Source organism: Pinus tabuliformis, chromosome Q (genome assembly GCF_031772625.1).
Source record: "Pinus tabuliformis cultivar Carrire ecotype Pingquan chromosome Q, CPIR1, whole genome shotgun sequence".
In the NCBI taxonomy this organism is placed as follows: domain Eukaryota; kingdom Viridiplantae; phylum Streptophyta; class Pinopsida; order Pinales; family Pinaceae; genus Pinus; species Pinus tabuliformis.
In genome coordinates this window covers 378,731,610-378,744,544 of record NC_142296.1, presented here as the reverse complement: position 1 = coordinate 378,744,544, position 12,935 = coordinate 378,731,610, and the positions used below count along the sequence as shown (strand labels likewise).

The 12,935-nt window shown below is 35.6% G+C and overlaps 1 protein-coding gene and 1 pseudogene across 1 annotated transcript; one reads left to right on the top strand and one right to left on the bottom strand.

The window, feature by feature from the left end:
* The first annotated feature begins 2,817 nt into the window (after positions 1–2,817).
* On the top strand, positions 2,818–3,943 carry LOC149219756 (putative ribose-5-phosphate isomerase 3, chloroplastic). Its single transcript, XM_089384483.1, has 2 exons — positions 2,818–3,273; positions 3,379–3,943. The coding sequence occupies exons 1-2, from the start codon at positions 3,064–3,066 to the stop codon at positions 3,403–3,405; spliced, it is 237 nt and encodes a 78-aa protein (XP_089240609.1). The 5' UTR covers positions 2,818–3,063; the 3' UTR covers positions 3,406–3,943.
* Positions 3,944–8,050: 4,107 nt separating this feature from the next.
* Positions 8,051–9,016, bottom strand: LOC149219755 (plant UBX domain-containing protein 4 pseudogene; annotated as a pseudogene).
* Positions 9,017–12,935: the final 3,919 nt, after the last annotated feature.

The following is a 12,935-nucleotide window of genomic DNA, read 5'->3' as shown; positions in this document are numbered from 1 at the left end:
TCTTCTGATGTGAAATTTTATTTCCTCAGTTTTCCATATGTTTTTCTGTGTTTATTGTTTAAAGAAGATAAATGGCTGAATTTGTTTAAGTACACTTTGCTCTGGCTTATAAACAATATTTATGTTTTCACTCTGATATTAAATATATAATTCATCCTAGCATGCTCTGTATTTAATTGAATATAAATAATTTCATCGTATTCACTCCATAAATGACCTAAAGATCCAAAATCTTGCTTATGCTACCCTGTTACAATTGCTCTGTCCTTTTTGTATTTTATCACCCACAAACTCATGGCTCCATGCCTAATGGACTTTCCCTATATTTTTCAACCAAATATTTAAAAGACCAAACTCAAAACTCAATAAATAACATAATATCTCAAAACAAAAATCTAAAATCAAATAAAGAGATCCCTCTCTAAAGCTGGAAGGGCTAGATTCTAGCTTTGCGGGTGGTTTTGTGGTTACCTCTAGGTTTCTCTCCACAACCTCGGGAAATTTCGGAGTGATAACATTATGGAAAACATACTAGGGATTGAAAGGTTTCATATTCCCCAGGAAATACTATCAAGTTTCAGAATTGATTGTTGATGGTGGACAACAATTAGACACATATGAAGGCTGAAACATTCACTCCATTGGCATCAGGATCCAAAAATCAAGATGAGTTCTCTATCTAGAAGGTATGCTCCTATGCATCACATTCATATTCCAAGATTTCCAAATCGCATGTTTGGTTTAAGATGGCAGAACCTGAAGAAAAGATACAAGACCCCCAAGAAGGCAGTCAGAATAGAGATACACAACCATAAAACCAGTCTCCTAAAACTATATACTCAGGTTGAATCTTCAAAACCCAAACAAGAACATAAATACTTAAATTGTTATAAAACCCAATATTAATGGAGAATAGCCAAATCAAACATGAGCATAGAAATGTTCCACCTTACCTTGTTATCCCACTGGAAATCTAAAAGAGGGTTGCTATGCAGTTCTAGGAATACCCTTGAATGAAGAACAAAATAACATTTTATGAAACTTACTAAATAAATAATGTTTAATTACTATGCATAACATGTATGTATATACCTCTTTTTATTCGTTGGCTATACCCTACATTAATGTAGATTTCCACTGATTTAGTGCTTTCCATACTCCAGGTGAGAAAAAATGTTTTTCCCATATTTTCATAAACCAAAAAATATTTCCCTAATTTAATTTCCATATTTCTCAGAGGTTGCAAAAAAAAAATTAAAATAGGATAAAAAGGAATCACGTGTTTATTAGCTCTAGAGACTCTGAAAATGGCTATGATGATTGTCATGATTTATTTGTAAATAACCTCAATCTTATGGTGGAAGATTGATTTGAAAATATTTGTAGTTCTTGTACATTGTAGGGGGGCGCAATTGTGGTTTCGCTACCTTCCCCAAGCTCTTCTCTTTGACGCAAATTTTACCGTTAACCGTCAACAATTCGATTATAAACTGCGCTATTGCTTTTCGAAGTAAATGGACAAGTTCCAAATGTTAGAAAATTGAACTACAATAAGAATTAAGAATGTGCATCGAAGAAAGATTGTGTGGAAGAGGATGTATATGCGGGAGAATAGATGTACGGAGAGAAGAAAAAACTTTAAAATAGAAAACTACATAAACACTCAAGAAATCAAAAACTGCTATGACAATTTAACTTTTTTTTTCATTTTAAAATTTTACATATTCAGTTATGTAGAGTAAAGGATGTGTAAAATAGGGGGTATTTGCGGGATAACCAGTGTGCAAGAAGATAGCATTAATATTTAAACATGACTTCTAGATATTTCTACTATTTATTAATCTTGTCTAAATAGTAAACGGGCATATGCGATTTTATGGACTTTACAACATTATATAAATAAGATGAAAAGTTAAATTGAATGTGTATAAGTTTTATGTCTTCACGTATTCTCCCTCCACACACATCCAATGCACCTGATAGTTCTAAATGTTGTTTCCACATTATTTTACATAAATATTTCCCCATGGTGTGAAAACGTTTTATTTTTATTTCTAGGTGCAATTAGCTAAGGATTTAATTTATGCATTTTGAATGATATGAAATTATATGGATAAAATACATTGTATGATATCATTGCATGTTTGATTTGAAATACAAACACTTTCAGGAGAAAGGTCATGCAAAGGAATGCATGTATAGAAACAAGAACACAAATTTTCTTTTGCAGACATGACTGTTATGACACATGTTAGCTATGGAGAAAAGTTAGTAGTGAACCAAGAGGTAGAGCTAGTCACGTGTTTCTCTGATCATGGATGCTTCTTATTAGATATTAAGGCTGCGTTGGTTCGAGTTAGACGTAATGGATCATTTCCCACGATTTTAGTAATAAAAAAATTATCAATTGAATTATTCATCGACTTATCACTACAAATAGTATCGTTAAACAAAAATAAAAACTACTCAATATTGATGTATAATTTGATAATAATAATTTAATCGAAATAATTTTATTTTATGCAATAGATTTAGCACTTAAAAGGCCATTTGAAATAACATAACTAAACATGTTTTATCAGTTTTCAACCTCCAAGACCGAATATTCAGGGTAAATCTACATGCTCCGCCGCTTGCATTTCTTCCAATAGTTATAGAAACAATTGCAATGGAAAAAGAACAATTAATTCATAATTAGGCCATAAGGCATTCCCTCTCAAATCAACTCCCCTAATTGTCACCGTGTACTTGTCTGAACTGTTTGATCCTATGTTAGACGATTGAAAAGTTCCAGACCGTTGGATAAATAATTAGGATAAAAAAAACCTAATAATTAGTTTAGGTTAGTTTATGATGTTCTTTCCACAAGGGTTTTCCTGTTCTTTCCGCAAGGTTTTTCCTGTTGCATCAAATCTTGCTGTTAAATCTTGCTGAGCAGGCCACGTCTCTGGGCATCCCACTCTAGGAGCTTGATGATCATCCCAACATTGATCTCGCCGCCGACGAAGTCAACCCAGAGCTCAATCTCGCCCAGGGCCGTGGTTGCGCGTTGCTCTGGAGAAGATGGTGGAGGCTACCTTCGCCAAGGTCATGGTCATCGTCGATGAATCGAAGCTCGTCAGTGGCCTCGGTGGTAGCGGCCTGGAAATGCCTGTGGAGGTGGTGTCCTTCTGCTTCCCTTCTGTTTGGAAGTACAACGCTTCGAGGCTGCAATCCCTCTTTCACGCTAAGGGCTGCGAGGCAAAGCTCAGGATGGACGGTGACAAGCTGCAGGTTATGCATAATCATCAAGCTCAGCAATAATACCCTGATTCTTATGTTCTTTCCGCAAGGTTTTTCCTGTTGCATCAAATCTTGCTATTAAATCTTGCTGAGCAGGCCACGCCTCTGGGCATCCCACTCTAGGAGCTTGATGATCACCCCAACATTGATCTCGCCGCTGACGAAGTCGACCTGGAGCTCAATCTCGCCTAGGGCCGCGATTGTGCGTTGCTATGAGAGAAGATGGTGGAGGTTGCCTCCGTCAGGGTCATGGTCATCGTCGATGAATCGAAGCTCGTAAGTGGCCTCGGTGGTAGCGGCCTGGAAATGCCTGTGGAGGTGGTGTCCTTCTGCTTCCTTTCTGCTGGAAGTACAACACTTCGAGGCTGCAATCCCTCTTTGAGGCCAAGGCCTGCGAGGTGAAGCTCAGGATGGATGGTGACAAGCCGTAGGTTATGGATAATCATCAAGCTCAACAATAATACTCTGATTCTCCCCAATTTCACAAGCTTCATAAATAATTTATTGAAGCCCTAAATTGATAACTGGCATAGTGTCTTGTTTATCACAATTTCTTGTCTATTACATGGGATAATCTATCTAGGTATGCAATTCTCTTCCACTTGTACATTTGTGCACATCTAGCAACTGGTTATTTTATATCTAAATCTTTTAACAAGTTTACTTGTTTGTCCACATCTAGCAACTGGTTATTTTATTTCTGATCCATTAAGAAGTTTTCTTCTCCATTACAAGTATAGAATTGTCTTCTTCCTCAATTATGCGAACTAAATTCTGTTGCGATTATGGTTTTATCATTTTTGCAAAAAGAAGAGATCTATACTGAGTGCGATACTTTTTTAGCTCAAACATTTATTTTTGTGCCAAAGAAATTAAAAAAATGTTTTTGAATCTTTAATAGAATTTCTGGGAATAAAAGCTAGAGAAATCCAATAGACATGTATTACATCTAAGACATTTTTTTTTTATCAGAACAAGGAAAACGTATTTTGAAAATTGAAATTTGTTGATGGCACCAAAAGGACATTGTCCTGTTTAGATTGTCAAATAACCTATTGTCCTGTTCAGCTTGTCAAATAACAAATTTCAGTATAAGTGCAGAAATCCAAATAAAATAAATAAACGAAAAGGAGAAAGAAATTGGCTTCTTTCATGAGACAAAGAAAAGAAAAAATACAAGTATTTATGGAGGAAGCTTTTGTGGTGGATACTATAATAAAATAGGTTGAAACTGCGCTAATCAAAACAATTCAAAAGTGGTACTACAGTGAGAAACCCCTTAGACTCTGGGTTGAAAATAATTGGGGTGAGACAGTAGGATACTGTTCAAATATCTTCCCTACCAAACTTTGAGAGGGATAAATATTTCAAATCAAATCTTTGACAACAATATCAGAGTCTTTGTTAAGATTGATGAAAAAATATTGAACATAGAGCACACCTATTTTGATAAAAATATCAGTCTTTGTTAAGATTGATGAAAAAATATTGAACATAGAGCACACCTATTTTGATAAAATATGTGTAGAGAAATATTTTAGGAGCAGGGTTTCTAGATGGGATTAATATCAAAATTGGGTCTAAGGACCACAAGCAAGTCTTGGACCACTTTAACGTGCTAGGATTAATATCAAATTGTTTGCTTGGAACCAATTTGATTTGAGTTTCCATATGAGCAAGCAAGGTTTTTTCCTTCTAGCCCCTTTCGGATAGATTTGCTTCCTGAAGCTTCTGCACATTGCAAGTCCTCCCAGAAATTCTCTGGGAAGAAAATTTGATTGGCTTGAGATGATTTGGGCAATGCTGCAATACAAAGTTGTCCAAAGGATCCTCAACATCCTGTATTTGCTTGTTTGGAGGATAAAGATTTTTTATCCTATATGACTTTGTCAGAGGACTTATATGCCTAGTAATGAAAGGGTCCAGACACCACCTTTGTATCATTGTCATCTTTCACATTAGTGCCAAGCAGTTGTGGATTACATTGTATAGGCTAAAATATTGCCAACTATCTAGAAAATATAATATTGACAACATGGGTGAAAATTTAATGGCTGTAGAAATGGTTTTTCCATTATAGAAAGAAGACCTTGGAGCTGTCATTTGACTTCTGCTTCCTCTAGAGGATGTAGAAGAAGTAGAAGCTAGACTTTGACATCATCTATTGTTGTTACCACTAAGTCTGATTCTGCTATGTTTGAGACCATTCCCATGTATATAGCAATTAAGGGTGCATATAACTAAAAGAACACCTAGTGTAATCATTCATTAAACCAAAAATACATCAACAAAGAGGCTAGGTTTTATATATACACCAAGTAATCACTGTATTTGGGACACACAATACTATAACAAAATTTCAAATGTAGAATTGTATACATTGCTTTACCACTTCTATTTGACATAATGGGCAAATATTCTCGTACATTATTTTATTCCAGTTCAATATTTCTTTGGTGCCCATTAGTTTTTCAATTGATTGTGTTCCTAAATCTATTTTGCTACACTTTTCTTTCAATGAATGGGGTTTGAAAGCATACATTGCCAAAACCTCGGATCAAATATGTAAAGGTAGTAGTGGGTGGTGATCAATACCTTGAGTATGTTAGATATTAATGGCCAACAGTCAAGTCTTGGACCACTTTAACGTGCTGGGATTAATATCAAATTGTTTGCTTGGCACCAGCTTGCTTTGAGTTTCCATATGCGCGAGCAAGGTTTTTTCCTTCTAGCCCCTTTGGGATAGCTTTTCTGCCTGAAGTTTCTGCACATTGCAAGTCCTCCCATAAATTCTTTGGGAAGAAAATTTGATTTGCTTGAGATGATTTGGGCAATGCTGCAATACAAAGTTGTCCAAAGGATCCTCAACATCTTGTATTTGCTTGTTTGGAGGATAAATATTTTTTATCCTATATAACCTTGTCAGAGGACTTATATGCCTAGTAATGAAAGGGTCCACACACCACCTTTGTATCATTGTCATCTTTCACATTAGTGCCAAGCAATTGTGGAAGTAGTTGTGGATTACATTGTATCGGATAAAATATTGCCAACTGTCCAGAAAATATAATATTGACAACATCGGTGAAAATTTAGTGGCTCTAGAAATGGTTTTTCCATTATAGAAAGAAGGCCTTGGTGCTGTCATTGGACTTCTGCTTCCTCTAGAGGATGTAGAAGAAGCAAAAGCTAGACTTTGACATGATCTGTTGTTGTTACCGCTAAGTCTGATTCTGTTATGTTTGAGACCATTCCTATGTATATAGTAATTAAGGGTGCATATAACTAAAAGAACACCTAGTGTAATCATTCATTAAACCAAAAATATATCAACAAAGAGGCTAGGTTTTATATATACATCAAGTAATCACTGTATTTGGGACACACAATAATATAAAAAAATTGCTAATGTAGAATTGTATACATTGCTTTACCACTTCTATTTAATGTAGAATGGTATACATTGCTTTACCACTTCTATTTGACATAATGGGCAAATATTCCCGTACATTATTTTATTCTAGTTCAATATTACTTTGGTGCCCATTAGTTTTTCAATTGATTGTGTTCCAAAATCTATTTTCCTACACTTTTCTTTCAATGGCCGGGGTTTGAAAGCATGCATTGCCAAAACCTCAGATCAAAGATGTAAAGGTAGTAGTGGGTGGTGATCAATACCTTGCGTATGTTAGATATTAATGGCCAAGGGATAAGAGGTTATACAAAGATTCATTTTTGGAAATGCGTCCACAATACTTTGTTGCCAAAGTTCTTAGTATGCTTTCTTGGCATGATAGTGTCAAGTTTTTTTCTGCAACAACAACTCTAGATCAAGTAGTCTTCTTTCACATTCAGATTGACAAGACAATGCAACCTTCACTTAGGTCCATAGGCCTCCCAGGGTGTGTGCATTACAGCAGTATGTTACATAACTGAATCAAGCATTACAGTTCAGCTCAGTGATTTATAAAATGGCTGGGTTATGGTATTTCTGAGAGTTGCAGGTTTTGTAGTACTATTCTTGCCCTACTTTAACAACAGACATGCCACTATAACTTAGTTACACAACTTATGCTTCGATCGAAGCGAGAATGTTGGCCTTGGGGTTTTCCCTCTTTTGATCTCAAATACTGTTATAATTAAACTTCACCTAGATTGATCAATCATCAATCTCTCTAATTGCTGTCACCCAAAGCATTTGGTTGTTCCCATACACTTAGTGCCTGATTTCACCATCAGTGCATATGTTCACTTGAACCAATCCTGGACGCTTAGATCGAGCCTTCAAGCCATAATGTTTGGCATTGTGTCCTCCAATTTATGGCCAACTAAATGTATATTTTATATCTCCCTTAGTGAATCACATGTGATTAGGATTGACGTAATCAAGCTCTCCTAAATTCCATTCTGAGAATACAGTTTATTAATAAATATCAGTATTTGATTGAATTGTTGATGTTGTTGTGCTGGTTTTTGCAGTCACTAACTATACACTTTCAGAGTTATATGGAAAAAGTGACACTGGTGATAATCGCAGCTTCAGATCTGATTAGGGATCCAAAACAGCTGTGCATAGATTGTGTGGAAGCTTTACACCGCATGAAGCTGGCAGCAGTCATTAGCGCCTGTAATTTGTAATTTCTTATAAAAGATTATTCTCAAGGATTCTATAGCATAATGGAGTAACCATTAGGGACAGAAATAAAGCAGTCTTAAATTGATTACAGCTCCACAGATGGGAGAAACAACTTGTTGACAATGCAGGAAATGAACAAAACCAATTTGCATATTCGCATACAATTTAGCACCAATCTTTACAAGGATTTAATAACCAAGATATTAATCATGATGTGCCATTATGTCAAAATCTTCAAGTTTTCCTTAATGAGACTAACAAACTAAAATTTCTGTATTACAACAGAATTGATTAGTCCTGCTTCTTCTATGGTCTGCGTCAGATCATTCAATGGCTTTGGAGGGAAACCCATTGCTTGCAGTTGATATGTTGTAGCACTTCCAGGCCTTGCAGCATCAATGAATGCCCGTATATCAGCAATTGTGTGATGGTGATTGAAGCGAGCCACCATGCGTGTCCCATCAGATAAGCGAAGTTGAATAGATGTAGATGGCTTAGAATCATCCACTGTGAGACCTTCTGAACGCCGACCAGTAGTTGGCTGTACTGTTGAAGGGGCACTGAGCTCAGAAGCTGATGAGCTGGAGCTACCGAGTGTTCTGCCTAAACCTTGAAAAGGCACATATGTTGGATCTCGGACCTGCATACATTTAATTTAGCAAATTAAGCTTGCATCAAAGCAAAAGATGAAACAAATATAGAAAAATAAAAATATTCAACCAAAACCAGGCAGCCATGAAAGCTATATGAATCTAAATGTAGAAGGCAGACATTTTACCTCCCCCATGGCCACTGCGGTAGTCTCTCTTTGCAGATCACTGAACTTGTAGGTCCAGAGACCAACAACCAACGTATCCCAAACCCAAGGCTAAATGGTTATATATCCATTAAATATTCTAATGGTTATTTATAGTGCCCACTTCCCACTCATGCATTGTAATATTAGTGGTTGTTGCCAGTTTCTTTCTCTTCAAACTTCTTCTGTGAGATTGTTTGTAGCCAGAAGTTTAGTTTCTTTCTCTTCAAACTTCTTCTGTTAGATTGTTTGTAGCACAAGTAGGTGGTAATGCCGGTAGCTTGTAGTAAGAATTGGCACATAAAAAAAAGACCATGTTTAACTTTGCACCAAATGCGCTATCAGCATCAAAGAATACATATCCATATCAAATGGAGCATAATTCATTTTTCTTACCAACACAGCTCACATTTATTTGCTGAAAGGACAATCTGTTATTTCATTTGTTGCAAAGAACTTGGCATAAGTGATTAAAAGCATCAGCTCTAATGCATGACAGAGTGTCTAGCTGCTTGTACCACCATGCATAAAATTTGGGCAAGATTATATATGATCTAGCTTACAAAGGTTTAATATGATTATAACTTTTTGGTTTTTCAGAACTGTTAACTTTGTTCCACTATTTTTTTTACAATGAATACTCGCAACAATCCTAAGAATTAGTGCACCAACCTCATCAGGAACTTTAAGTTGGTTGTATTTTCAACATATACCATAAAAACGATATTACAAATTGCAATCCATGGATGATGAAAAACTTTTGAAAATATTGACATTTACGGTTTGGGGCAGGCAAGTACATTCGTGCTTCAATTCTCCCAGGTAGGTATTTCATCAGACCAGTTACCCTGTTTTTGGAATTAGACATAAATTTTATCCTTGATGATATTCACAATATATAGTTGTAAACTACAACATTTTTACTATTTCATGAGCAAATTTTTTCAAAGGTTATTTATGACAAGAAAAGAAATGAATAATCTACCAAGTTAAGTACATTTTTCAAATGAGAGAGTGGGGCACAGAGGGTAACATTTTGCTGAATCACTGCTATCATTTCCTCAAGGTCAATATCATAATAATCTTTCATGGTTGTCTCAATGATCAGACTATCCCATACTTGTTGACAATCATAGAAGCACAAGATCAACTAAATCAATATGTAACTCAAGAGGTCAATTACATTTTGAAGATGAACACATTTTGCCATCGGTTTCCTCAATTATCCTAACATCATAAATAGTTGACCATTAAAGGAAAATATTCTGACACAATGTTCAGGAAATACATTTTGCTCTTATTATATTTTCCAATCACTGGAAGTGTTATTTGAGCATGATACTGATATTGTTTTAAACTATTCTGCGAATTGGCCAACTCAGCAGTCCCAACCATAAGTTCCCTGCTACTTGTATTTAAATGTTGAGACTCAGTAATGTTATTAGCAAAGGAAACCATTTTTTTAAGATACGTCAGAGGCTGAAGGTTTTAGCTAGCAAGAGAATTTTTCTTGACAGGCAAAAATCAGCACAACCCACATGTTATAAAGTAGATCTTGTCACGCATGAAACCTGCAATACAAACTCATTCATTGTGGGTAACAGTAAAATGATAAATTTGAAGGAAAACATAGTAGAATCTAAAACAAAATGTAGGGAAATTCCAACAATTAGAAAGCTGAGGAACAATATAAATATACTGCTTAGTTTACTATAACCACATGGCAAATTTTTTTAGGATGAAACCTAATGGAGGCGAGGTAGAGAAAAATGGAACATTGAATATGAAAACTAATGGATATGCACGAGACTGGGGTCCCTTAATGAATATATAAGTTCTCTTTCTCCTTGTGCATCTCAAGGCTTTAGGGCTTTTGTAGATTTGTATGCGACAGTGCTCTGATTCCTATGCGGCAAAACATAAGACCTTAGAAGTTGGAAATGGGAATACATACAGAATACAAAATTCCAAGTTTAGAAGTTGGAAATGGGAATACATACAAAATACAAAATTCCAACTACATCTGCATATATGTTCCACTGACTTTGACTGCAAACTATTATGATAAAGTGTTCAATGGAAACAATTTACACATTTGCAAGGAGATCATAACCTTATAAAAACATGAGTAGGAAGTTGACGAGCAATAAAATGAACATGTCCTTAAAGAATAGCGACTCATGTTTAGGCTATCTTTGTGTATTTTGGGAAGAGGAAAGTCGCCAAAGAAGCTACAAGCTATGAGCTTTTACATGACTCCTGAGATTCAATGATTCCATCAAACACCCTGTTTGATGACTACTCATTCTCCCACCATTATTCTTGCCAGTCTTTTTTTAAAATATATTTGTTCCATATTTTCTCGCTATTGAGAATACAACTACAACTACTAATTGAGGGTTTTTTTATTGCACTATATTAGAATCATTTTCATTTAACTAGTAGAGTAAGTCATAAAACTATGACCATATCTATGAGTATTAGTCTTAAATGACCAATTTTTTTATGATTTTGAATAATCTAGATAGAACTCATTTGATGCTCATAGAGGTGAAGTGGAATTGATACTAGTAAAATAAAGCACATAGCAGCAATCATCACCTCTTGTGCCTACACTTGATATTCTGGATTTTCAGCCCGTGCTTGCACTTGGTATTCTGGATTTTCAGGTGTTGATTATAGTATGTAGGACCCCTGTTGGTATCATTTTTCTCTTTGTCCCTCGGCTTTCTTCTGAGCTCAGGCTCAATCTGGGTTGGGAGACTTGAATTCACTGGGGCATACTCTGGTAGAATTTTGTTTAGTTTTTTTGTGTGCTTAGTCTTACTTCAACTTCTCCTTTGTTTGTGAGCTCTTCTTGAGTATGTTATGGATCATAAAGAAGTAATCCAAGTTCTTCAGGTGCATGAGCATTAATCAAAGATAACAGGGATTCCCTTGCAACAATTACAGGGAAAATTCAGAATCATGATCACCAAATCACTTCACATAATGAATCTATTATGGGGATCCTATCCTATTTGAATCAGAAGGTTACACAGTTGGAAGCTGAAAATGACTTTCTAAGAAACACGTAGCAAATTCAGAATGCAATTTAAAGTGCTTATAACCACTTGAATTCAGAATGCAATTTAAAGTGCTTCTGACCACATGAATTCAGACTAAGTATCATGGTTTGATCAAGGAATAATACGCTATTCAACCCCTCTTTAAACCCATGGAAATAGGAGCGTGGAATGACAGGTGGCCGATGTAACATATGCTTTTACATGACTCCTGAAATTCAATGATGAGATTCAATGATTCCATCAAACACCTTGTTTGATGACTACTCATTCTCCCACCATTATTCTTTCCAGTCTTTTTTTAAAATATATTTGTTCCATATTTTCTCGCTATTGAGAATACAACTACAAATACTAATTGAGGGTTTTTATATTGCACTATATTAGAATCATTTTCAGTTAACTAGTAGAGTAAGTCATAAAAATATGACCATATCTATGAGTATTAGTCTTAAATGACCAAATTTCTTATGATTTTGAATAGTCTAGATTGAACTCATTTGATGGTCATAGAGGTGAAGTGGAATTGATACTAGTAAAATAAACCACATAGCATCAATCATCACCTCCTGAACCTACACTTGATGTTCTGGATTTTCAGCCAGTGCTTGCACTTGGTATTCTAGATTTTCAGGTGTTGATTATAGTATGTAGGACCCCTGTTGGTATAATTTTTCTCTTTGTCCCTTGGCTTTCTTTCAAGCTCAGGCTCAATCTGGGTTGGGAGGCTTGAATTCACTGGCGCATAATCTGGTAGAATTTTGTATAGTTTTTTTGTGTGCTTAGTCTTACTTCAACTTCTCCTTTGTTTGTGAGCTCTTCTTGAGTATGTTATGGATCATAAAAAAGTAATGCAGGTTCTTCAGGTGCATGAGCATTAATCAAAGATAACAGGGATGCCCTTGGCACAATTACAAGGAAAATTCAGAATCATGATCACCAAATCACTTCACATAGTGAATCTATTATGGGGATCCTATCCTATTTGAATCAGAAGGTTGAACAGTTGGAAGCTGAAAATGACTTTCTTTTCTCTTCAAACTTCTTCTGTTAGATTGTTTGTAGCACAAGTAGGTGGTAATGCTGGTACCTTGTAGTAAGAATTGGCACCTAGAAAAAGACCATGTTTAACTTTGCACCAAATGCGCTATCAGCA